Genomic DNA, 26011 nt, shown 5'->3' on the forward strand with positions numbered 1-26011 from the left:
CCTGGACCACAACTTTGACTCTGAGCAGATGTCGTGTTGGCTATGCAGGTCGCATGGGCTGTAAGCCTTTCCTAGCCTGTGAATTTTTAGACATCGCAAAGGATCACCAAAGTCATGTAATCTGTAAGATTTGTCAACAATCTGTAAGTAGAAGGCAAAAACTCACACTTTTGAGTACTTCCTCCATGAAGTATCACATGGATATGAATTGACAGCGTGAAGGTGTATTGCTCAGCTTTAGCAACTGTCAACGCAATATGCTTATTTGCCGTTCATTGCATGCATTGTTGCAGACTACACACAAGGGGCTGCTGTTTTTTTGGATCTGCCTTTGGTCACTATAGCAATATAAAATTGCTCTTCGGGTGTGGACTTGGAGATGCTGTCTATGAATAGAAGGAAAAGCTAAAGGTGTGTGTTACAGCAAGGAGCCACCGCGGAAACACTTCGTTCAATTGTGAGGGGAGTTGTGTTGTACTTTGATGATGAGCACTGTAACGTCAGTGAGCAGCATCCTGTGCCACAGACCAACATTCTTACGGTGCTGTCTATACTGTTTACCGTGAGAGGAGCGTAAAGTCTGTATTTCTGGCAACTGGACATCACAGTACCCGGGTACGGTAGGCTGTGCCCAGACAATAATGCGGGCACGCAACACTTTGTTTTATTAGCAAAACACATATCTGTTCTGGGTAGGCCGACTATATAGACAATAAGACTTGCTGCCTCTGCACTGTCAAATTGTCACGTACAGTTTAAATCATAGAGGGACAGCAACACATGTTTGCATTGACTGTTGCTTTTCAAGATTTCCATGACTGTGTTGCAGAGCTGTGTGGTTTGCATTCACACTGTTATCATCTGCATTATCTGTGAGGCTTTAGCTAACAAGGGTATTCAAGGGGGGTCATGTGTTTTGTCTATGTTTAGGTAGATAACTTGTAAGCTCTTGTGATGCGCCACTGGTAAGTCGTGTTCGCACACACACACACACACACACGCACAAACACAAAATTACTGCTACACAGAGGGATTAGCAGGTAGTAGGCAACAGAATAGATTGTTCAATTATTTAAATTGTATGCATGGTTCTTATTGTTTGTTTTGGTAAAGTTAAACAATCATTTATCAACCCAACTGCCTAGAGTCCTTTTCCTTTTGCCTGGTTTTGCTGCATACTGGGGAGCCCACCCTGTACACGACTTAAAATGAAGCATAAGTCGCAATGTGAATTTCACTGTGCTACAATGCGGCCTAGCGTGCCTGTGCAACCACCGCCTGCCCCATCAAGTGCATCTGCGTGCTGTTCATCCTCTGTGACTGTGGGGACAGCAGTCACACATGGTTTTTCACACTGAACTTCCACTCCTTAACCCGCAACAGGGAGTGTGATTGGCAGGTCATCACTTGTGTTGGAAGTGGAAACAGAACGTATTGTTGAGCTGTCAGACATCGAGAGAACCATCATTGGATGCAGGCTACATTATATCCACGCCTGCACCTTCGTCACAGATTGCCTGGACTACCTGCAGTTAATAATTGCATTCCAGAAATGGAAAGGAGTGTAGAATGCACATGTGTTGTACCTTGCTTGGCAGCAAAGGAACACTAACTTAGTATTCCAGACAATTTTAGGAAGGCACTAATGGAATACAACAGCCAGTTCTATGATGCCACTAAATGGCAGTATTTTTTGCTATCATTATAGCTTATTAAAAACAGAGCAGGAGGGTGTCATGCAGAGGTGCTAGAAATAGCTTGGCACCAGTGGGGCACTAATGGAATACAACAGCCAGTTCTATGATGCCACTAAATGGCAGTATTTTTTGCTATCATTATAGCTTATTAAAAACAGAGCAGGAGGGTGTCATGCAGAGGTGCTAGAAATAGCTTGGCACCAGTGGGGCACTAATGGAATACAACAGCCAGTTCTATGATGCCACTAAATGGCAGTATTTTTTGCTATCATTATAGCTTATTAAAAACAGAGCAGGAGGGTGTCATGCAGAGGTGCTAGAAATAGCTTGGCACCAGTGGGGCACTAATGGAATACAACAGCCAGTTCTATGATGCCACTAAATGGCAGTATTTTTTGCTATCATTATAGCTTATTAAAAACAGAGCAGGAGGGTGTCATGCAGAGGTGCTAGAAATAGCTTGGCACCAGTGGGGCACTAATGGAATACAACAGCCAGTTCTATGATGCCACTAAATGGCAGTATCTTTTGCTATCATTATAGCTTATTAAAAACAGAGCAGGAGGGTGTCATGCAGAGGTGCTAGAAATAGCTTGGCACCAGTGGGGCACTAATGGAGTACAACAGCCACTTCTTGTATGCCACTAGGTACACTGAGTGTTTGCCAGTATAATGGCTTAGTTATAATGAGTTGGAGTGTGCAATGCAGGCAGAAGTGCTGCAAATATCTTTGCACTAGTGGGACTAGACAAAAGTCCAATAGCCACGTTTAGAATGCCACTAGGTACACTGAGTGTTTGCTAGTATAATGGCTTAGTAACAATGAGTTTGAGTGTGCAATGCAGGCAGAGGTGCTGCAAATATCTTTGCACTAGTGGGACTATAGCAAAGTCCAATAGCCACGTTTAGGATGCCACTAGGTACACTGAGTGTTTGCTAGTATAATGGCTTAGTTATAATGAGTTGGAGTGTGCAATGCAGGCAGAGGTGCTGCAAATATCTTTGCACTAGTGGGACTATAGCAAAGTCCAATAGCCACGTTTAGGATGCCACTAGGTACACTGAGTGTTTGCTAGTATAATGGCTTAGTTATAATGAGTTGGAGTGTGCAATGCAGGCAGAGGTGCTGCAAATATCTTTGCACTAGTGAGACTAGACAAAAGTCCAATAGCCACGTTTAGAATGCCACTAGGTGCACTGAGTGTTTGCTAGTATAATGGCTTAGTAACAATGAGTTTGAGTGTGCAATGCAGGCAGACGTGCTGCAAATATCTTTGCACTAGTGGGACTAGACAAAAGTCCAATAGCCACGTTTAGGATGCCACTAGGTACACTGAGTGTTTGCTAGTATAATGGCTTAGTAACAATGAGTTGGAGTGTGCAATGCAGGCAGAGGTGCTGCAAATATCTTTGCACTAGTGGGACTAGACAAATGTCCAATAGCCACGTTTAGAATGCCACTAGGTACACTGAGTGTTTGCTAGTATAATGGCTTAGTAACAATGAGTTGGAGTGTGCAATGCAGGCAGAGGTGCTGCAAATATCTTTGCACTAGTGGGACTATAGCAAAGTCCAATAGCCACGTTTAGGATGCCACTAGGTACACTGAGTGTTTGCTACTATAATGGCTTAGTTATAATGAGTTGGAGTGTGCAATGCAGGCAGAGGTGCTGCAAATATCTTTGCACTAGTGGGACTATAGCAAAGTCCAATAGCCACGTTTAGGATGCCACTAGGTACACTGAGTGTTTGCTAGTATAATGGCTTAGTTATAATGAGTTGGAGTGTGCAGAGGACAGGAGGGTACAGTGCCAGGATTGTGGGGCTCTGGGTAGAGGAATGGAAGCCTGCCTTTCTATTCCCTCCTAATGGGGAAATGCAGCGATGAAATCCCTGACCTTAGCTACACAGACGCTGTCTCTGTTTTCAGGACCTGTCACCTATGGCTCTGACCCTGCCGGTATGAGCCCTTAAAAGGACTGATAGAAAGTGCTCTCCCTAAGCTGTCCAGCGCTGTGGATGGAGCGCATACAGCAGTATCGGCGATAGGATTTAGGACGGAGCTGCGCCAGTGATGTCTGACACCAAGGACGCAGAAGGCAGATAATGGCGTGCTGGAGGAAAATGTCCGGTTTTATAATGCAGGGACATGTGACATGGACATCCTATCACACATGCCGTTGCGTCTCTGGCTAAAAGTCCACTTAGCTGTGTGTGTGTCTGGGATTGGCTGACATAATGGCCCTCCCCACTACACGCGCGCGCTTAGGGAAGGAAGACAAGGAAAAAAGGAAAAAAAAAAAAACGGCGATCGCCATTATACATACAGCAGTGATCTGAAGGCGCTGTTCACACACGTGACTTAAACTATTACAGCGGAAAGCCAGCTAGGAATTAGCTGGTTTTTTGCTGCTAGAACCGTTCTCGAACGTTTCTAGAACTATCGAGCTTTTGCAAAAAGCTCGAGTTCTAGTTCGATCTAGAACTGGCCCCAAAATCACTCGAGCCTATAACTGGAGAACCTCGAACCTCGAACCGCGCTCAACTCTAATCATAATGTCTTTTACCTGCCAGGGTAAAAATAGAGGGGCAATAGGTCCCTATAAAATTGATTCTTGATATTGGTCCCGGGTCTAATATTATCGGTGAACAGCTTGCTCGCTCCTCTGCGTTAAGGGTTAACGAGTTATCCAGTCCTACACGGGTTTTTGCTATCGACTTGTTACCTCTCGCCCAAGGGTTTCTTCAGGGAATGTGTACAAGGATTGAAACTCCGCATTGGGGTACTGCATTTCCTAGTGCATAACATGCCATGTTCCCAAAGATTTACGTGCACAAATTGTGTCAGGAGTCCCTTGGTTCATACTACATAATACGGTAGTTGACTGGAAGACCCTGGACATTGTTCAGTGGAGCCCTTACTGTAAAAAACACTGTCTGTGGACCGGTGTCTCAACCGTAATCTCTAGGATCCCTGAGCCGTTGTCAGAATTTTGTGATGTATTCTCTGAGAAGGGTTGTCAGGAGTTGCCGCCGCACAGACCTTACGACAAGCTCTCAAATAATACATAACTGAGAGTCTTGCCAATGATCACATTAGGCTGTTTTCTTTTTCAGTAGCGGCAGGGTATTACTTTGTAAAAAAAGAAAGGTGATGGTGGACTATGTCCGTGTCTGGATTTCTGTGAACTTAACCAGATTACGGTTCACGACTCATGCCCTATGCCTCTTATTCTGGACCTATTGAACCAGATTTCTGGGATAAATTGGTTCTCCAAACTTTGAAAATCTGGAAATGCCATTTGGGTTAATCAAAGTGCCTGCGGTATTTCAACATTTTGTAAATAATGTGTTTGCTCACCTGTTGCGAAAATTTGTTATCATATACCTGGATAATATTTTCATTTATTCTCTAAATCTCAGGTCATATATGGAACATGCTGAACAGGTGTTGCAGATACTCAGGACTAACAAGCTGTTTGCTAAGCTTGAGAAATGTGTAATCACTATTCAGTAACTGCTGTTACTGGGTTACATTATTTCCGTCTCTGGGTTTAAGATGGATCCTACCAAGCTGCAGGCTATTCTAATATGGGACAGTGCTGAAAATCTTAAGGTGCTGGAAAGGTTGTTGGGTTTTGCCGACTATTACAGGAAGTTTATTAAAAGAAAGTCTGCTATAGATAGACCTCTGACTGACATGATGAAGAGAGGTATAGACATTTCTGAATGGCCTGATAGTGCTTTACACCTGTTTGACTTTCTGAAAAAATTCTTTGCATCAGCACCAGTTCTTATACAGCCCGATGTGTCACTTCCCTTTACTGTGGAGGTTGATGCTTTTGAGGTAGAGGCGGGGGCTGTTTTGTCTCAGGGTTGGACAGTTGGTAAACTTTGCCCATATGCATTCTTTTTAAAAAAGTTATTGCTGACTGAACGGAATTATGACATTGCTAATAGGGAATTATTCGGCATCAAACTGATATTTTTAGAATAGCGACACTTTTTTTTAGGAGGCCATTCATCCTGTCACTGTCATTGCATATCCCAAAAATCTACTGTATCTCAAGTCAGCAAAGTGCCTTTCTTCAAGATAACCTCTGTGGTCTTTGTTTTTTAACAGCTTTAAATTTTTTTGTTACCTATCATCATGGTTCCAAAAACACTAAAGCAGATGCTTTGTCCAGGAGTTTTCTGGGTAGGTAACTCTATGAGGAACTGGTGCCTATCCTGGAGAAGGGAATAGTGGTGTCAGCACTCAGTACACAGGTGAAGTCTGAGATTGCTGAGGCCTAGGATGAGGCACTGTCTGGGGCTAACTAGTCTTTTTTGTGCACCTGAACCTTCGCCTTAAGGTTTTGGGGAGCATCATGACTCTGTCCTGGCTGGTCCTCCTGGGGTGAAGGGCATGCTGGATCTCCTGTTGCCTCTTTTTTGGTGGCTCAAAATCCAGAGGGATGTGGTCTCTTACTGTATGTGTCTGCTTGTACCACCTGTGCACAGTCCAAGACATCACACACTCGTCCATCTGGGTGTCTGCTGACAATAAGTGTACCTAGCAAACCTTGAATGGATATTTCCATGGATTTCATCACAGATCCCCCTCCTTCTGCTGGTAATATGGTTGTTTTTGTTGTGGTTGACAGGTTTTCCAAAATGTTAAATTTTATTGCCTTGCCATCTTTAACGAATGCTAAAGGCTACTTTACACACTGCGATATCGGTCCCGATATCGCTAGTGTGCGTACCCGCCCCCATCTGTTGCGCGACACGGGCATATCGCTGCCCGTGCCGCACAACATCGCCCAGAGCCGTCACACATACTTACCTGTCCGGCGACGTCGCTGTGACCGGCGAACCGCCTCTTTTCTAAGGGGGCGGTCCGTGCGGCGTCACAGCGACGTCACTGAACCGCCGCCCAATCGCAGCGGAGGGGCGGAGATGAGCGGGACGTAACATCCCGCCCACCTCCTTCCTTCCGCATAGCGGCCGGGAGGCAGGTAGGGAGACGTTCCTCGCTCCTGCGGCGTCACACGCAGCGATGTGTGATGCCGCAGGAACGAGGAACAACCTCGTTACTGCTGAAGTAACGATAATTGGGAATGGACCCCCGTGTCGCCGATTAGCGATTTTTCACTGTTTTGCAACGATGCAAAATCGCTAATCGATGTCACACGCAACGGCATCGCTAATGCGGCCGGATGTGCGTCACGAATTCCGTGACCCCAACGACTCCGCATTAGCGATGTCGTAGCGTGTAAAGCCCGCTTTAGCCATAAGCAGGTGTTCAAACGTAAGATTGTCAGACTCCATGGAGTCCCGTCTGACATTGTCACTGATAGGGTACTCAATTCAATGCTTTTTTTCTATGCTATTTCTGTAGGGCATTCTGCTCTCACCTAGGGATTAAAATATCTCACTCATTGGCATTCCATCCACAGTCTAATGGGCAAACAGAGCGTATAAATAAGAACCTGGAGCAGTAGTTGCACTGTTTTGTCTCAGATAACCAGGAGAAGTGGTCCTCATTCCTTTCTCTAGCTGAGTTTGCAATTAATAAATACTGTCATGATTCCTCTGGTGTTTCTCCCTTCTTTTGTGTTTATAATCAACATCCTCAATTTTGTACGTTCCTCAAAGGTATATCTCTGTGGTAAATGAAGAGGATCAGTTGGGCTCAGCATTATCATCTACGTGGAAAAAAATTCAGCAACATTTGCTTAGCATGGGTTCTAGGTATAAGCGTCTGATTGACTCCTGTGTGTGAGTGATTTAGTGTAGTTATCCAGTAAGAATATCAAGCTTAAGATACCTTCACTTAAGTTAAGACCTCATTTAATGGGCCTTTCAGCATTACTTTGCCAGCATAAACCCTTTGGCCTTCCATTTGGCCGTACCTGCAGTATATAAAATCCACAATGTGCTCCATAAGTCACTATTGAAGAGGTTTGTGGATTCAGGAACCTACTTTCCCACCCCTCCATCTCTGGTTTTGGTGGACGTTTTTTTGGAATCCGAAGTGTGTAGAATTGTTGATTTCCAGGTAGTTAGTCGTTCTCTACAATATCTGATGCTCTGGTGGGATTATGATTCTGAGGAGAGGACTTGGGTGCCAGCTTCGAATCTCCATGTAGAATGCCTATTTGGGACTTTCCATCCCCATCATCCGGAGAGAACTGGTCCAGAGGGTCCAGAGGCACCTTGTAGAGGGAGGGGTACTGTCACATGGTGTTCAGCTCTAAAACTCACCAGGTGTCATGGCACCTTCTAGCTTTTGAGTTTAGAGCCGGACGTCGACCTGTTGTGTGCTTACTAATGATCGGTCTTGCAGGAGTTAATGTCTGCTGGCCTGTGAATTGCTGCTAGGGTCTTGGGTTTCTGGAGAGCTATCACAGCCACCTCCGCCCTTTAAAATATGGTGGAATCTTCTCCTCCATGCCAATAATAGCTTTTACGATTACGGTCTATGTGCATGGTTATCCAGCTTCTGGTGAACTGCTCTATGCTATTTTGGTGTGTTGTGGAAATACTCTTGTTGTTTGATTATGTGCTTCCTTTTCTCCTGAGTATTTTTGTGTATACCTCTGTGAGTAATTGCGGTGCATTTGTGCTTCGGTTTCCCCAGTCTGTCTTTCTGTGTGGGATTTACCACTCCAGTGCCAAAATCTCCTGGTTTGGGGGTGAGTTGGTATTAGACCTAGAGCTGATCAGGAGTCAGGGCTATGCTGGCGGTCCAGACCTCTTTACCTTCAGAAGTACCTCTGGGATAAGGGACAGTTAGCTCCCTCTAGCCTGAGGGTCAGTTTAGGAGCCACTGTTCCCATTTACTATGTTACACTCATGACAGTGGGTTTCCTTTGACTACTTCAGTTTTCCTTCGCCACCCCAAAGACATATTGACAGGGAATGTAGATTGTGAGAGCCAGTTGGTGTAAGAAGGTTGACTGATTGCTGTTGTGTTCCTTCCTCTGAACATACCAATAACTTATGTAGCATGTATTATGACTTACGTCATTGTGAATGTAATGTGCCATGTTAACTATGATATGTAGTAATGTTTTCATATTATGTTGTGCCCTATCCTGGAGGTTGAGTTCTGCCCAGCAACAAACTATGGTCAGGGTCAGACAGTTAAAGTTGGGACTAGCTCACAGTAGGAGGGAGAGATAGTTCCCTTCTAAAAGTCAGATAGGGCCTAGCAATTAACAAAGGCAGACATATGGTCTGATAAGTCATCAAGGCCGCATGCATTGGGTGATCCATGGAGGGAGACCAAGACCAAGACATTGTGATCTAACGAAGCTCATCAATATACCAAATAGAGGACTTTTGTCAGATTTGGAGACTGACCATTCAAATCAGGGTGACTCAGAAGGGTGTATACAGCAAAAATACACATAAAATATAACCTTTAATGAGTCTCTTTAAAAAGAGGATTCATATTACCTCTATAAAAACTATCTTAAGTTAGAATAGCTGGTGGTGGAGTGGGTAGGTTTTCTATTCTTCCCTATTAGTCTAGTTTGTTGTCTCGTGTTGGCCTCCGGGTTCCCTCTTGGTCGTAGCCTTTTTTACTTTTTGGAACTGTGGTGTCCTCCGGTAATACGTTTTTAATAGTTCTCTAATCGGATTGGTGATTTTAGTATCTGTCCTCAAGGGTCCACCCCCAACCCCCCCACCCCCCCTCCCTTCCCTTGTCTACTCCCTGAGAATAGTATTTCTAATAGGATCTAGCTTTTGATTGATAAATCCCTGGGTTTTATTAACCTAGCATATATCATGTGGTAGCAAATTTATCCCGCTTTCTATCTATATTTACTGCATAAAAATCGGGCGGTTTATAGCTTATGGATGGCATTGTCCATTTTTGGACCTCACGCATGCGCAAGTGAATTGCTTGCCGGGCGCTGTTGCTATTCTGTAAATAGGGCGGGCATTATGGACGCATCTGCGTTCCACCGAGGCGTCTCGGCTCTGATCATATTATGGAGGCGGGCGCTGTGAACGCACGTGCGTTCTGCATAGACGTTCTGGTAAGGGAGCGTCACTGATGCGCCAGGAGAGTGATCGTCACTTCCTGAGGGACCTTGCGTTCCACTACTGCGTTCCACAGATTAATATGGAAACGGGGAGCGCATGTGCGGATGTGACGTCACACGCTGGCAAAGGAGCGGTGACTATTTAAACATGGTGACTGTGAAACAGCGGTGTGCAGCCTGGATGATGTGTGCTGTCACCGTCTGGTAAGTCACCTGCTCTTTATTATACCTTTATTGGGGAAGCCTTTTGTAGAGGGGTTCATCTATGTTTACTCCCCCGTTTATTCCCTATGATTTTTGCTTTATTCATAGTAAACCCATGAAAGGTTTCACAGCAGGAACCTATATCTCCTCATTCAAGCTCCCCTGATGATTATGGGACATATGAAACGCGTCGGGAGAAGGAGAATTTGGGAAGGACAGTGACCTTTAATCTAGAGGGATCCCAGGTCCAGTTTGAAAGGAACTGTGGAGATGCCTATAATGATGGGAAATTGTCCGTGGGATGATTGTGGAAACTGAATGCACCAGAATTGGTGAGATTGTTCCATCTTTTCTACATGTATATTGTTCCGGTGAATTCTGGTATCTAGGAGCATTGCTATGTTTATTCTGAACCACTGATGCGTATTGGTCAGATATATATGTTACTTGGCCAACTGGTTAGGTATTAGTCAGCATTGGTCCCCTATTCTAGGACTACTGCGCATTTGTCTGGACAGCACATTAGTGGGATTATTACTAGCAATCCTACCTTCATTAAATATTTAAAACATCAATTTTAATTTGATACGTTTAAAAATACAAAATAATTCCACACCGTGAGTAAATACACACAACCAACATAAACAAAAAAATTAGACACAATGAGGCCACAGTTGGGGACCTCCTTAAATGCGGAGTTATTGTGGAATTATCGGTACTATATATCCAGATTAGGGCAAAAGAAATCTAAATACACCCTACATCAATCTGTCCGCTACCTGTCAATGGAGATATAACTTACGTTACACGCACCCTAAAGTTAAAAAGGTGCCCCCATTCCACGGCGGCTAGGATCTAAATACACCCTACAACAGTCTGTCCGTTACCTATCAATGGAGATATAACTTTCGTATTGGGGTTCATCAGGAGTTTAAAGGCACAATAGCCGTTCTGATGGTCTGACCGACCTGGTCTGCCACAAGCACCGTCTTTGAGGGACTCTTGCTGCCACATGTGCAGCTGAACATCGGAACGGCGATTGTGCCTTTAAACTCCTGATGAACCCCAATACACACTAATGGGGGGAAACGCGTCGAGTTTTCTTTTTGGACTCATTGCGGACTATATTTATGTGGAAAAGCTGCCGTGAGAACTTTTGAGATAAGTGATCGTCTTGAATAATTATTTTTATCTGAACTGCCTTCATCTGAACTAGTGAGGGAGTTTAGGGGCAGCTTCTAAGGGCTAGCCGCCGCGGAATGGGGGCACCTATTTAACTTTAGGGTGCGTGTAACGAAAGTTATATCTCCATTGATAGGTAGCGGACAGACTGTTGTAGGGTGTATTTAGATCCTTTTAACCCTGATCTTTATAGACAGTACTGAGAATGATAAGTGACCATTTTGAATAATTATTTATATACCTAAACTGCCTATATCTGTACGAGTAAGGGAGTTTAGGGGCAGCTTCCAAGGGCTAGCCGCCGTGGAATGGGGGCACCTTTTTAACTTTAGGGTGCGTGTAACGTAAGTTATATCTCCATTGACAGGTAGCGGACAGATTGATGTAGGGTGTATTTAGATTTCTTTTGCCCTAATCTGGATATATAGTACCGAGAATTTCACAATAACTCCGCATTTAAGGAGGTCCCCAACTGTGGCCTCATTGTGTCTAATTTTTTTGTTTATGTTGGTTGTGTGTATTTACTCACGGTGTGGAATTATTTTGTATTTTTAAACGTATCTAATTAAAATTGATGTTTTAAATATTTAATGAAGGTAGGATTGCTAGTAAAAATTTGATATACTGCCTCCAATAACAATTCTTTCTAGTTTGACATTAGTGGGATTAGTCAATTCTGTCCCCTGGTGTGTTGTCAGTGAATGAGTGTGTACCTAATCTTTGGCCTGGTGGTCAGTTGTTGTTTATATATATTCTGTGGCAGAGTGCTTTGATCCCTGTGATAATAGTGGACAATTGAGCACGGCATTTTATGCGACAGTATTTTTATAGAGGTAATATGAATCCTCTTTTTAAAGAGACTCATTAAAGGTTATATTTTATGTGTATTTTTGCTGTATACAGTCTTGTTGATTTATTAACACCATACCAGTGGCTATATTAATTGACTCAGAAGGGTCCAGACCAAATGGATATATAGCCGACGGACCTCAAATAACTTCAAGCTTCCAAAAAGTTAACTGGCCGAGACTAATTAGATTATGAGAAAAAAGGGGCTGTCCTGGATGTGAGTTCATAAGGCATCTGAGAGCTTGAAGCTTTACTTTGGCCATTTTCGTGAACCCCTTAACTCCTGCTTTACGAGGAGAATCAAACATTAAACCTCAGAGAAGACAGGTTGGTTTTCATGGCATTTGTTGTGGTACTAGGCTGCAGTGTGCTGGAAGTAGCTAAACCTGTGAGAACAGGAAAACCTCAAATGTGTTTGAAGATGTACAGTATACTTGGAGATACTCTGTGTTGCTGAAATGTGTGAGAAGTGATGTGCCCGCTGGCGGGTGAATTTAGTTGTTTTGGAAGAACTGTTCAGTAAATTTTTGTTGCTTAAAAGGAAGTGGTGGACTCTTTGTTGATACGGGTTAACATCAGTGCCTGCCAGCCAGAGCCACCAACGATATGCAGCGTACATGAGCATACCATCCCTACAACACTAACGCACACACCAAGCCAGGACCTCTCCTACATGTAGCAAATTAGGGCATCAGGGAGCAGTTCCTTGCCTACAACTACCACCCTGCACCACTACACATGAGGACCGTGATGAGCCTACACACCTCCAACCAAGGACAATTTGCCTCTAGGCAGCCTGGCACTCATGAGCCAAAACTGCTGTGCCTTTGCAATGACCACAGAGTTGCCAGAATTGTGACCAGTGCTGATTACTGAGTAGCCACCCTGCTAGATCCACACTACAAGGACAACATACCATTGTTACATTCATCACTGGAGTGGGATTGGAAAATCCATGAATACTAGCAAATGCTGGTAGATGCACTACTAACATCATTCAATGGTTCAATTGAAGAACAAAGCAGAGGAGGTGGCAGTGATCAATGCAGATGGTGCACCGATGCCACCTAAAAAGAGAGGGTTATCATGGCAGCATTTTAACAACATGGTGGAAGAGTATGTGTGCACACATCTCCACTTACTAAGTTATAAGTCTTCCACACTTAGTTCAAGTTCTTTCACTTCAGCTTCCACCGAGTCCCCTCTTAATCATGGCCCCAGTACTAACAACAAACAAAATGGAAATGGAATCTTATTCCATTACATTTTGCTGTATTATTCAGCTGTGGCTGCCTGCTTTGAGCAATATTTTTTTCCAAACTAAACGCTTTGGGGCCCCAAATCAAGAAATCACCTAAAAGTAAAGTGGCTGGCACTGGCATTAGAAAGGCTAGCTGGCGGGCCGACAGCTCAATCCCAAATCGAACTATGAGCTTTTTAACTGCAGGATCTGTAGTGTATGTTACTGGAGTTGAAATTTTCACTCTGTAGGGGGAAGTGTAAAAACAGGCTCTCTTGGGGATTTTTTATTTTTTTTAAATTGTTGCTCTGGGGGTGAAACTTTGCCAAACTTGGCTGTGTGTGTCAACCCTGAGAACAGGCTATGTAGGGGCTTTTTTGAAAATTGTTGCTTTCTGGGGGAAGTCTAACAAACGTGAACTACGGGGTTGAGCTGGGAAAACAGGCTCTGGCCTTTTTAAGAATTGTTGCTTTGTGGGGGAACTCATAATCTTGGCTGTGTGGGTAACTTCTGAAAACATCCCCTATAGGGGCCTTTATGAGAATTGTTGCTCTGTCTGGCAACTCTGACAATCTTGACTGTGTGGTTGAACTTGGCAAGCAGGCTCTGTATGGGGCCTTTTTGAAAATTGTTGACCTGTGGAGGAATTCTAATAATTTTAACTACATGGGTGAACTGCAAATACAGGCTCTGTGGGGGCTTTTTTGAGAATTGTTGCTCTGTCTGGCAACTCTGACAATCTTTACTGTGTGGTTGAACTTGGCAAACAGGCTCTGTATGGGGCCTTTTTGAAAATTGTTGACCTGTGGAGGAATTCTAATAATTTTAACTACATGGGTGAACTGCAAATACAGTCTCTGTGGGGGCTTTTTTGAGAATTGTTGCTCTGTGGGGGAAATGTGACAATCTTGACTGCATGGGTAAACTAGATATACAGGCTCTGTAGGGGCCTTTTTGAGAATTGTTGCGCTATGTTGGAAGCCTGACAATCTTGGCTACATAGGTAAACAGGAAATACAGGCTATATAGGGGCCTTTCTGAGAATTGTTGCTTTGTGGGGGAACTCTAACAATTTTGACTGTGTAGGTGAACTTGGCAAACAGTCCCTTTAGGAGCCTTTTTGAGAATTGTTGCCCTGTGAAGGAACTCTAACAATATTGACTGTGTATTTGAACTGGGAAAGTGGGGAAAGCAGGCTCTGTAGGGACCTTTTTGAGAATTGTTGCTCTGTGGGGAAACTAACAATCTTGAATGTGTGGATGACCTGGGGACACAGGTTCTGTATGGGCCTTTATGAGAATTGTTGCTCTGTGGGGGAACTCATAATCATGGCTGTGTTGGTGAACTCGAAAAACAGGCTTTGTAAGGGCTTTTTGAAAATTGTTGCTCTGTGGGGTATCTCTGAAATTAGTCTCTGTGGGGGCTCTCTTAAAATTTTTAGTTTATTTATTTACTTCCTATATAACAAAGATTGCTATGGTGACAGAACCCATTTAAGTAATTTCCCTCTCCACATTTATTTGCAGGGCAATTGTCCTGCTTCCTTTTGTAGCCCTCTAGCTCATATTACAACCATTTTACAGCAAACAACTTCTAGTCTCCATTGGCTGATACGTTTGGCGTACAGGGTCAAGTTGGTGTCAAGTTCGGGTCTCGAACCAAACTTTTTCTTTACATCCAGCCAAAGCATCCAGGTCTGCTCATCACTACTCATGAAGCACAGCTTGTTTGAAACAACAATGACAGCTATTGAGAAAAGGGCTTGGGATTCTTTTAAAGAAGTTGGGAAGAAATTTATAGGTAACAACAAAGATCCAAAATTTAAGTCCATTGTGGCGAACATGCTGAAATGTTTCAAAGCCTTGGGGTGTCTGATGAATTTGAAGTGAACTTTTTTACATTCCCATTTGGACTTCTTGCTGCAAAACTTTAGTGCTGTTAGCGAATAGCAATGAGAAAGATTTAGGCTATGTGCGCACTGGGAAATGGAATTTTCTTCAGAAAATTCCGCATGCTCTCAAAGATTACCGCACCCGCGGTAAAAAGCCGCGGGAAACCGCACCCGAAAACCGCATGCGGTTTGCCGCGGTTTTACCGCGGTATTATTCGCGGTATTGCCGAGGTTTTGCCGCGTGCGGGTTGGGATGTGCTTTATTGCATTCAATGCAATAAAGCACATTGAAGAAAAAAAAAAAAAAAAAGTCATTTAATTCTGAGATAGTAGATAGACAGAAGAATAGATAGAGGGATATATAGATAGACAGACAGAGGGATAGATAGATAGATGACAGATCGCTGCATTTCCCACGGTCGGCAGTGAGTTCACATTACCGGCCGTGGGAAATGACCGGTAATTACCTCTGCTGTCTGCTGCTTTCATTCAGCGCTGTGTCTGTGACAGTCGCGGCTGGATGTAAGCAGCGCAGGACCTGTGGATTACGCCGGAGCGGTGGATTACGCCGGAGCTTTGGTGCGGGAGGGGTTAATAAAATGGTGAACGAGGTTTGTTTGTTTTATTTAAAATAAAGGATTTTTCGGTGTCTGTGTTTTTTTCACTTTACTTACGGGTTGATCATGTCAGCTGTCACATAGACGCTGCCATGATCAAGCCTGGAGTTAATGGCGGTGGTCCCCCACCATCATTAACCCCTTGTATTTCCTTGCCGCCACTGCTACACGCCGGCAAGAAGAGCCGAGGACATGCCGGTGCTGCGGCATAATGCATGCGACAGTGCCAGGGCAGCTGCGGCTGATATTCTCGGCTGCCGGAGGGGGAGTGAGGCGGGGGACATTAACCCTGCCCCTCTCCCTCCCCAGCCTGAGAATACCGGGCCGCCGTTGTGTGCTTACCTCGGCTGGACGGTAAATATGCAGCGGAGCCCACGTTCTTTGTTTTCTATATTTCCGTTTTCTTTCTATGTGTGTTCTATGTGTCTGTGTCTGTGTTCTATGTCTGTGATGTCTGTGTGTGTCTGTGATGTGTGTGTGTTTACTCTCTGCTTTGCTTCCTCTTCCTGTAATGACATCACTTCCCTGCAAACCGCAGACAAGCGATGTACATTACCGGAGGTAAACCGCGAAATACCGCAGGGAATAACGCAGGAAAACGCAGTGAACCGCACAGAATTTGCTTCCTGCGTTATTCCCTGCGGGATTTCATGATTAACATTGGAGTCAATGGAGTGAAATCCCGCAGCGATGTGCGGAAAAGAAGTGACATGCACTTGTTTTTGCTGCGGGAATCCCGCAGCAAAACATGCAGCTGTCAAATTCCGCCCAGTGCGCACAGGATTTTTTTTCTCCATAGGATTTGCTGGTGATTCACTGCAGAGATGTTATGAACATTTTCTGCAGCGAAACATGCAGCAAATCCGCGGAAAATCCGCGGCAAAATCCGGTATGTGCGCACATAGCCTTAATCAGGATATCAAGGATATGGAACGTGAACATGATGGGGGTGACTGCTGAATCTTTCACAAGGAAGATCCACAGGCCTATAAAAGAAAAGGCATCAATAGAAGCTTTGAAGTGAAATGGAAAAGGTGCAATAATTCATTTCCAATAAAGTTTCAGAATGATTGTTCAATAAATATTTATCTAATATATAAAGCTGAGTGTGTGTGTGTGTGTGTGTGTGTGTGTGTGTGTGTGTGTGTGTGTGTGTGTGTGTGTGTGTATCTGAAGGAATACACACTGTCGCATTTACAATCATGAAATTTTGCACACCTTATGTGACTCAGGGAACATGATAGACTATGTTTTGAGGAGAAAATTTAACCTCGTGCTTTACAGTTATTCGCCAAAAAAAGCGGCTTACATTAAAGTGAATGGAGCTGGGAGCTACAGGTCATTAATATGAGCTGTGATTGGTTGCTATAGGTAACGAAGGACATACTTAGTATAAGAAGCTTATGTGTGAGGTGATATGATATCTGTAGAGACAGACACATACACAGAGAGACATACACACAGAGACACATACACACAGAGACAGACAGACACACAGACAAATAGCGACAGACACACACAGAGAGAGGCAGACAGTCAGAGAGGGAGAGTGAGAAAGTGGGAGAGGGTGAGAATGAGAGAGACAGTGACAGTTACTATCCCGGGCAACACCGAGTACTACAGCTAGTATATAATAATGTATACATTTTTGGCTGCAATAAAGATTTTTCTTGTTCTTCTCTCTTGTATGCAATTTCAAATGCAATTTGTGCAAAATCAATATGTGATGGTTAAAAATAGAAGTGTTTTTTTGTTTTGTTTTTTGTTTTTTTAAATAAAGGCATGAGAAAACATAAGAATCAGTCTTTAGATTTAGAACAATTTTCATAAACCCAAATATTGCATACCTGTGTAATTATACAGGTGTATTTTTACATACCTATATTTATGACAATACATTAGTCACTACATTCATCTGCTATATTTGAAGCAATTCAATAATGATTGTGGTTCATGTTTGTGTACCTTTTAAAGAGCTCGAAAAGATCTGGAATACATGAAAATATTCCTTTGTGATAGGTTAATATCAACTCGTATGCTACATATGTCTAGTAATTTTCCTTTAACTATCTACCAGTGAAACATGATATGGCTAGACTTAGGAGACCATGGTTCTCCTACTCTGGATTAAAGGTGTTAATCAGATTGTGAGCTTACATGACAGAAATAGCCGTAGATGGGAACAGTGTAAAGCTGGGCACCAGACGTGTAACAGGCTCCACTTTTGGTTACAGAACACTTTTTATGTAACAAAAGAACTGGAAATATTCTTCAACTAGAATCCAGTTTACAGGTGAGTTGTCGAGTTTCTTCTAATAGTATTTTTTCAAGTCTTAAATGCCTCATTAATATCAACACTTCTTTATTTCATTTTACATTTTAACATTAACATTTTACTTTTTTTAGTATTTCCCAACTCGGTTTCTGTGGAAATCTAGGATTCACTGGCAGAAGTCAACATTGGATGTAATGAAAAGAATGTTGGTTTTTTGGTCTATTTAAAGAGTCATCAAAGAGGGTAGACGAAAAATTTTACATGTGAGTCATCTAATGCATTCTTTACCCACACATTGCTTTTGACCATGGTAAATGAAGTCTAATGGTATGATACAGCAATATATGAGATTTTGACCATGCCTAGAGGTTACATGGATACAAGATACAAAATATTATTGAGATATTTCCTCATGATAAAAATGTTGTGAACTCACTAAGTTAATGGTAAAAATGTATTCCAATAAGCATCATACATACTGTATATACCAATCCTCATACGCTGTAAAAAAATATAGGCCCCACTAAGTTAATGATGTTAAGCCATAAATTATAGACTTTTCTTCTAAAATCAGTCTCCAATTATTATATTTCCATTCTTTATATTACTTATGCATATAGAAATGTAACCATGGTGTAAAACTGAAGTAATGAGCACTCTACTATAGCTGGCCACAAATTGCAATAACAATGCTAAGCATCCATATTTTCAGCATACTAAAAACCCATGATCAGAATGTCCCATGCTCCTCACAGACTGCCCACAACCTCTCCATAAACTCATATATTTATGAAAATAAAATCAATGAAAATGTGAAAATATATCCACTAAATGTTAGAGTTTCTCAGGATGGGAAACATTATTTAAATTATTATTAACATGTCTGTGGACTTATGCCAACCGTTATTCTCCGATTTCAAACAGTGCGGTGACATATTTTCAACCAATAGTTCTATACATAATGACTAGTAAATGAACAGGTTATGTTAGCCGGTAAGTGATTACTGAAACCACTTTTGTAGATTGCTGAATGCCATTGAATTATTTTTCTGGATTAGAAAAGGATCAGTTTGTTATTACTACTGAAACAGAGCCACGTACAGTACATCTATTATTTGTGACTGATATTGCAAGTATGTCCATAAACAAAGTGGTTTTGCAGCACCACGCCTAATTATTTCCTTAGGATATATTGTTTTAAAGTGTTCTGTGTTTTCTCAACCTACAATAGTCTTTTCTGAAGTGGCTTAAAAACAATTTCAACTTATAATGCCACAGACAGTCTCCTTGGTTGAATGCATTAGAATGGGCGCAGGTCGAGCCAATTTTCTGCCGACACTTCTCTGAGATATACTGTATGTACTGTACTGTTATCTTCCTGTTCTGCATGTACTATTAGCAAGTGTTCTTAAGGCCCCTTTACACACTGAGACTTTCTAGCGATCCCACCAGCGATCCCGACCTGGCCGGGATCACTGGAAAGTCTATAAACAGTCGCTGGTGAGCTGTCAAACAGGCAGATCTGGCCAAGGATGCAGCAGCGATAATGACCTGCAGAACGACCTCGCTGGTCGTTGGGGACGTTTCACACAGCAGCTATTTGACGACTCATACCAATGTTAGGGGCATGGTGTTTGGCGCTGAAGCCACCTAGGTGTCCTTTTTACACGCCCCCCTCAGCTCCGATTGGTGATCACTAGTGCGTTCTTATTGGCGACCCTGAGCTTGGAAACATTGGCAAAAGTTGCGCTTGTATATTCTTTGTTCCTGAGCCTCTGTTGCTTAGCGGATCTTTGTAGAGTTCTCTGTGCGGCGACTCCACACTGGTTTATCTATACAGCATCAATACAGCTTCAATGAAATGATGCTTACCATATAGGCTTTATAGTATTGCAGACTGGAGAATTCTCTAATGATCCGCAAACCAGCACGCTCAGGAACAAGGTAGCTTTGAAACAAAGGACGGAAGCGCTAAAGTTGCCTTTTATTCAGTGAAAGCCGCCCAATCAGAACGCAACAGCAACCACCAATCGGAGGTAAGGGGCCGGGAAAGGGAACGCTATAGCACGCCTACGGGCTGGGTTCTAAGTTGCTAACGATGTTGTTGTAACGGTGTCAAACACACCAATGCATGCTACGCAGCGGGAAACAAAGGAGCAAAAAATGTTCCTGAACAATTTGTAGCGATCAGCGACCTCACAGCGGAGGCCAGGTCGCAGATGCGTGTCACACACTGCAATGTCGCTGGGGAGGTCACTATTATGTCACAAAACAGATGACGTTACAGCGATATTGCTAGCGATGTTGCAGTGTGTAAAGGGGCCTTTATTATCAGCAGTAATCCGTAATGTCATCTCAATTTTATTTTTACTGTATACTGGGTTTACTACACAGAAGTCTGATGAAGTGTCCGTCTTCTGCATAGAAAGGGATTGGCCTAGTTTCAGAAGCTCTTTCTTTCATATGTAAGGGTTAAGAGTTTGCTGTTTCTGTATTATTTATTTTTTGCTTTATTATTCACTTAAAGGTGTATTCCCATCTCCAAGATCCTATCCCAATATGCAGTAGGTGTAATAATAAGAATATAAGCAATTACCCCCAATTAGAAATGTAGTATAGTTCTTCTAATATAGCCATGTCTCTTACCTCATGTGCAGGGCATTGCAGCTTAGGTATCCATGGTTATGATCACTACCAAGTAACTGTCCTTATATGCATAGCCGTATAATTGGATACCTAAGCTATTGCTATGTCTGCACATGAGGTAAGTGACATGGCTATATCAGGAGAACTGTGCTACATTTCTAATTTGAGGTATTTGCTAATATTATTATTATTATTATTATTATTACACCTAGTACATATTGGGATAGGATCTTGGAGATGGGAATACTCCTTTAAGCTTTTTTTGAGTCAACATTTTGTGACCTAATAAGGACCAATTGCTAGTTTTTGTACAATACTTTAAAATTCACTTTTAACAGTTTCATATATTGTAACTTGAGGGCACACTAAGTATAGCTTATAATGATAGATTTTATTATTAGCCATTTTCTTCTGTAAGCACAGTATATTTTAGACATTTTCCAAATAATTTGTAAACTAAAGCATTATCTCTTCATGGTCTACATCAGTGGTCTTCAGCCTGTGGTTTCTGGAGAATGACGATAACAGGTTGGAGACCTTTGGCATGCTGTAGATAGTTCTAAAGTTTTGACTTTAGATGAAAGTCATCCAAACCCACTGATTTCAATGGGACCAGACAAAGTATGTAATATATATGGAGGCCTCCGAACTCTCCCCCTGACAGATGATGTCATGGAAGTATTGGTAGTTGTTCAATCTTTTTATTTTTAGAGGAAAAGCCCCTGCCAGATGTGTCTAGTAGTGAATTTTTCTTCTTTTGTTTAAAACACATGAAGAGTCCGCCAAGGCAATGGCTCGTGTATAGGGCAGTGGGGATTAGATAATTGTCAGTGGAATGATGTTTAGCATTGTATATATCATATATTTAAAAGACTGACCTATAAGCTCTGCAGAAGTTATAAATGGATGCTTATACGAGATATTGGAAAATATTCACAAGTTCCATCAGAGGGAAAAAATGACATTAAGTGATGCAATAACAAATAGATAAAGCAATTGCATATGTCTTGTACATTGGCTGTAAAATATTTCTTATTCACTGCAGATTAGACATGGGCCAACTGATTAGTGGGACTTTTTATTAGCCAGGCTGGCCTAACGTCATCATTGAGATGTTCTGCCAGCCCTGGATAATCAACAGCCGCACTGGGGATCGCAGAACGTGAGCGCTATACAAGCCCCCTATCTAAAAGATGGGAGTCATGCAAATTGATGTGCCTATCTCTCCTGCAAAGCAATCCACAGGCTGCATGCTGTTTCTTTTACAGTCTGTAAGATGGTATTCATGGATAATTAAATAAAGTCCAGTCTCCCATATAGAATATCTTACTTACATGTTGTCACATTATGAACATAAAAAAAATCCGTTTTTTTTGTCATTCAGTAAGAAGTTTCAAAACAGTAACAGAGAAGCAATGAGCAGAAAACGGAGAAAACCCAAAAATCGAAACAGCTCAGACAGCGATGAATGTAAGTAGTGCCATAGCAATACAAAGCATTACATCTACTGGTCACCTAACTGGTTTCCAGTTGGTTAAGAACAGTTTACACATATTAATTTGTACTGTATTTCTTAGCCAATCTTTAAAAAAAATACTATACTGAATCTTAAGTAGTTAAGCTTTTGTCAGATGCGTCACATTTAAGTAGCATTGCAAATTGAATTGATCATTGACTTGCCAAACAAGTATATTGTTCATTTATATCCCTCACAATTCCGTATGATGTTTTAATTTTTTCATCCTATGGTCGATCTAATGCAATGATTGACATTTTATCAAATAACCTCAAACAGGGAAGATTGTTAATGAAGTTATAGATCTGTGGGAAATCCTGACTGATAACCATAAGGCCATGTTCACACAGTCAGTATTTGGTGAGTTTTTACCTCAGTATTTGTAGCCAAAACCAGGAGTTGGTAAAAAAAATACAGAAGTGGTGCCATGTACCTATTATACTTTTTCTCAGATTGTCCCACTCCTGGTTTTGGCTACAAATACTGAGGTAAAAAACTCATCAAGTACTCATCGTGTGTACATGGCTTAACAGTTTTATTCCTATTTCCTACTCCCCTCTAAAAAACAATGTGTTATTCAGCACAGTATATATACCCCCAAAATGGTACCATCAAAAATATAACTTGTCTCACAATAAGCAATTTCTACAATAATGCAAAAATTTAACATCTCTGGAACACAGCAATAAAAAAATTAAAAAACCATTGTTTTGTCTTCACGAATCACGATCAAAACAGAAGTTCTTAAATGGGATTTCCACTTTTATAAAATTAGCCTCTAAGTGATCAGATACTACTAAAAATATACAGATAGTCCTCACGAACCCTGGGTCCAGCCCCAGCTCCATGTTGCTGTTCTGGGTTCTGGGTTTTGGCTGCAGTGGTGATATCACATCTACAGATCATATCACCACTGCAGTCAATCACTTAGCCCAAGAGCTTATGCCATGTACATTTACAGAGCTATTAAGCTCAGTAATTGCCTGCAGCAGTGCTCTGTTTATGTGACATCAGCACTTTATTATTATTATTATTATTATTTATTATTATTATAGCGCCATTTATTCCATGGCGCTTTACAAGTGAAAGAGGGTATACGTACAACAATCATTAACATTACAAAACAGACTGGTATAGTAGGAGACAGGACCCTGCCCGCGAGGACTCACAGTCTACAGGGAATGGGTGATGGTACAATAGGTGAGGACAGAGCTGGTTGCGCAGTGGTCTACTGGACTGAGGGCTATTGTAGGTTGTAGGCTTGTTGGAAGAGGTGGGTCTTGAGGTTCCTCTTGAAGCTTTCCATGGTAGGGGAGAGTCTGATGTGCTGAGGTAGAGCATTCCATAGTATGGGGGATGCACGGGAGAAATCTTGTACGCAATTGTGGGAAGAGGAGATAAGAGAGGAGCAGAGAAGGAGATCTTGTGAGGATCTGAGGTTGCGTGCAGGTAGGTACTGGGAGACTAGGTCACAGATGTAGGGAGGAGACAGGTTGTGCATGGCTTTGTATGTCATGGTTAATGTTTTGAATTTATATGAATCAGCTCACCGTGTAAGGCTCAATCCCGATTCCGTCCTGGAGCACGGACAGGCACTGCCACAGCCCAATGAAATGCAGAAAAAAGAGGATGTCCAGCTCTTCAGGCAAAGAATCACGTCTTTATTTCATCATGCAGACACAGAGAATAACATGACCAGCACTACGCGTTTCAGGTGAAAACACTCACCCTTAATCATGATGAGGTGAGTGTTTTCACCTGAAACGCGTAGTGCTGGTCATGTTATTCTCTGTGTCTGCATGATGAAATAAAGACGTGATTCTTTGCCTGAAGAGCTGGACATCCTCTTTTTTCTTAATGTTTTGAACTGGAGTCGTTGGGTGATGGGAAGCCAGTGAAGGGATTGGTAGAGTGGGGAGGCTGGGGAATAGTGAGGGGAGAGGTGGATTAAGTGGGCCGCAGAGTTTAGGATAAATTGGAGGGGTGCAAGAGTGCTGGAAGGGAGGCCAGAGAGCAGGAGGTTGCAGTAGTCGAGGCGGGAGATGATGAGGGCATGCACTAATGTTTTTGCTGATTCTTGGTTAAGGAAAGCACGGATCCGGGAGATATTTTTGAGTTGTAATCGGCATGACTTGAAGAGGGCTTGGATGTGTGGCTTGAAGGATAGAGCAGAGTCGAGGGTTACTCCAAGGCAACGAGCTTGTGACACTGGGGAGAGTGAGCAACCATCAAGTTTGATGGAAAGGCTTGTTGGAGGAGATGAGTGAGGAGGAGGAAAGACAATGAACTCTGTTTTGTCCATGTTAAGTTTTAGGAATCGCGCAGAGAAGAAGGATGAAATAGCAGACAGACATTGTGGGATTTTGGTTAGTAGAGAGGTAATGTCAGGTCCAGAGAGGTAGATCTGTGTGTCATCGGCATAGAGGTGATACTGGAAGCCGTGGGACTCTATGAGCTGTCCCAGGCTGAAGGTGTAGATGGAGAACAGCAAGGGTCCAAGAACTGAGCCTTGGGGGACACCGACAGATAGGGAGCGAGATGAGGAAGTGGTGTGAGAATGGGAGACGCTGAAAGTTTCGTCGGTTAGGTATGAAGAAATCCAAGATAGGGACAAGTCTGTGATGCCCAGAGTTGAGAGAATCTGTAGTAGGAGGGAATGGTCTACTGTGTCGTAGGCAGAGGACAGGTCCAGTAGGAGGAGGATAGAGTAGTGTCGCTTGGCTTTGGCGGTTAGAGCACTTCAGTCAAAACATAGATAGACTGGAGCTGGGAGCTAGCACTGGACCTGAGGTGGGTGAGTACCATCCATATTTACCTATATTTACTAGTATCTGATAATTTGTAGAACAATTTTAATAGACAACTCCTTTATTGCCTTAATGACTTATGACATACTGTGTCTGTCAAAAGCCGTTTCCCTGCCTCGTGCGAGTCCGCATCTTTGTCAGCAGATGAAGGCTGCATTAATCAGCCATCACCTGCCTCTAACATTTGAGGGTGGATCGGAGATTCGCCCTTGGCTAATAACATGTTGAAGGCCGCTGTCAGTCTCTGACGGAGGCATTTAACGCACCCCAGCAAAGAGGTGCACTGTCCCGACATGACAGTCAGGAGTCTGCTGAAGCCCCCCGTGCCTGTCATTACAATACTCCTGTGAAAACCTGCCAGTGGCTGGTGTTCATAGCAGAGTGTGATTTTTGCTACACACAGCAGTGCTAATGCACTGCTGTGTATAGCACATGTATTCAAATGATTGCACGTTCCAGTATACTAAGGGGAACATTGTACAGTGAAAAATATAAAATTTAAAACAAATATGAGGAAATAAATAATTAAGACATCTTCTCCCCACAACCTTTACCACATAAAAAAATCAACATATTTGGTAGTGCTGCACTTGTAAAAGCCTGATCTTTCCAACTATACAATACATTTATTGATCAGTAAACATCATAAAGAGTAGAAAAGTCAAAACGCCAGAATTGCATTTCTTGGGCCCCCACAACAACAGAAAAAATTGTAATAGCAAGCGATGAAAATATTGTATATACCCCGAAATGATATCAATAAAATCATGAGCTCATGGAGCAAAAAACCCTCACACAGTTCCACATCCAGAAAACTGAAAGGGTTACTACTCTCAGAAAGTTGCAACAGAAGCAAAAATATTTAGTCTTTTGCAAATTTCGAATCTTTCTTCACCACTTAAGTAAAAAAAAAACTATGCATGTTTGGTATCTGTGTAATCATACTCACCTGGATAATCATACTGCCAGGTCAATTTTATGGTAAAATGAAGGCTGTGAATTAAAAAAAAAAAAACGTTGCAGATTTGTACTTTTTTGCCACTTCGAC

General features: G+C 42.5%; 1 protein-coding gene across 1 annotated transcript in view; it reads left to right on the forward strand.

Annotated features, from left to right (window-relative positions):
- The first annotated feature begins 23002 nt into the window (after positions 1–23002).
- The window catches only part of LOC142254546 (uncharacterized), a 95860-nt gene continuing 92851 nt past the window's right edge, over positions 23003–26011 (forward strand). The window contains exon 1 of the mRNA XM_075325687.1: positions 23003–23105. Coding sequence (XP_075181802.1) covers positions 23003–23105 — 103 coding nt within the window. The remainder of the gene's footprint in view (positions 23106–26011) is intronic.

This window comes from Anomaloglossus baeobatrachus, chromosome 1 (genome assembly GCF_048569485.1).
Source record: "Anomaloglossus baeobatrachus isolate aAnoBae1 chromosome 1, aAnoBae1.hap1, whole genome shotgun sequence".
Classification (NCBI taxonomy): Eukaryota; Metazoa; Chordata; class Amphibia; order Anura; family Aromobatidae; genus Anomaloglossus; species Anomaloglossus baeobatrachus.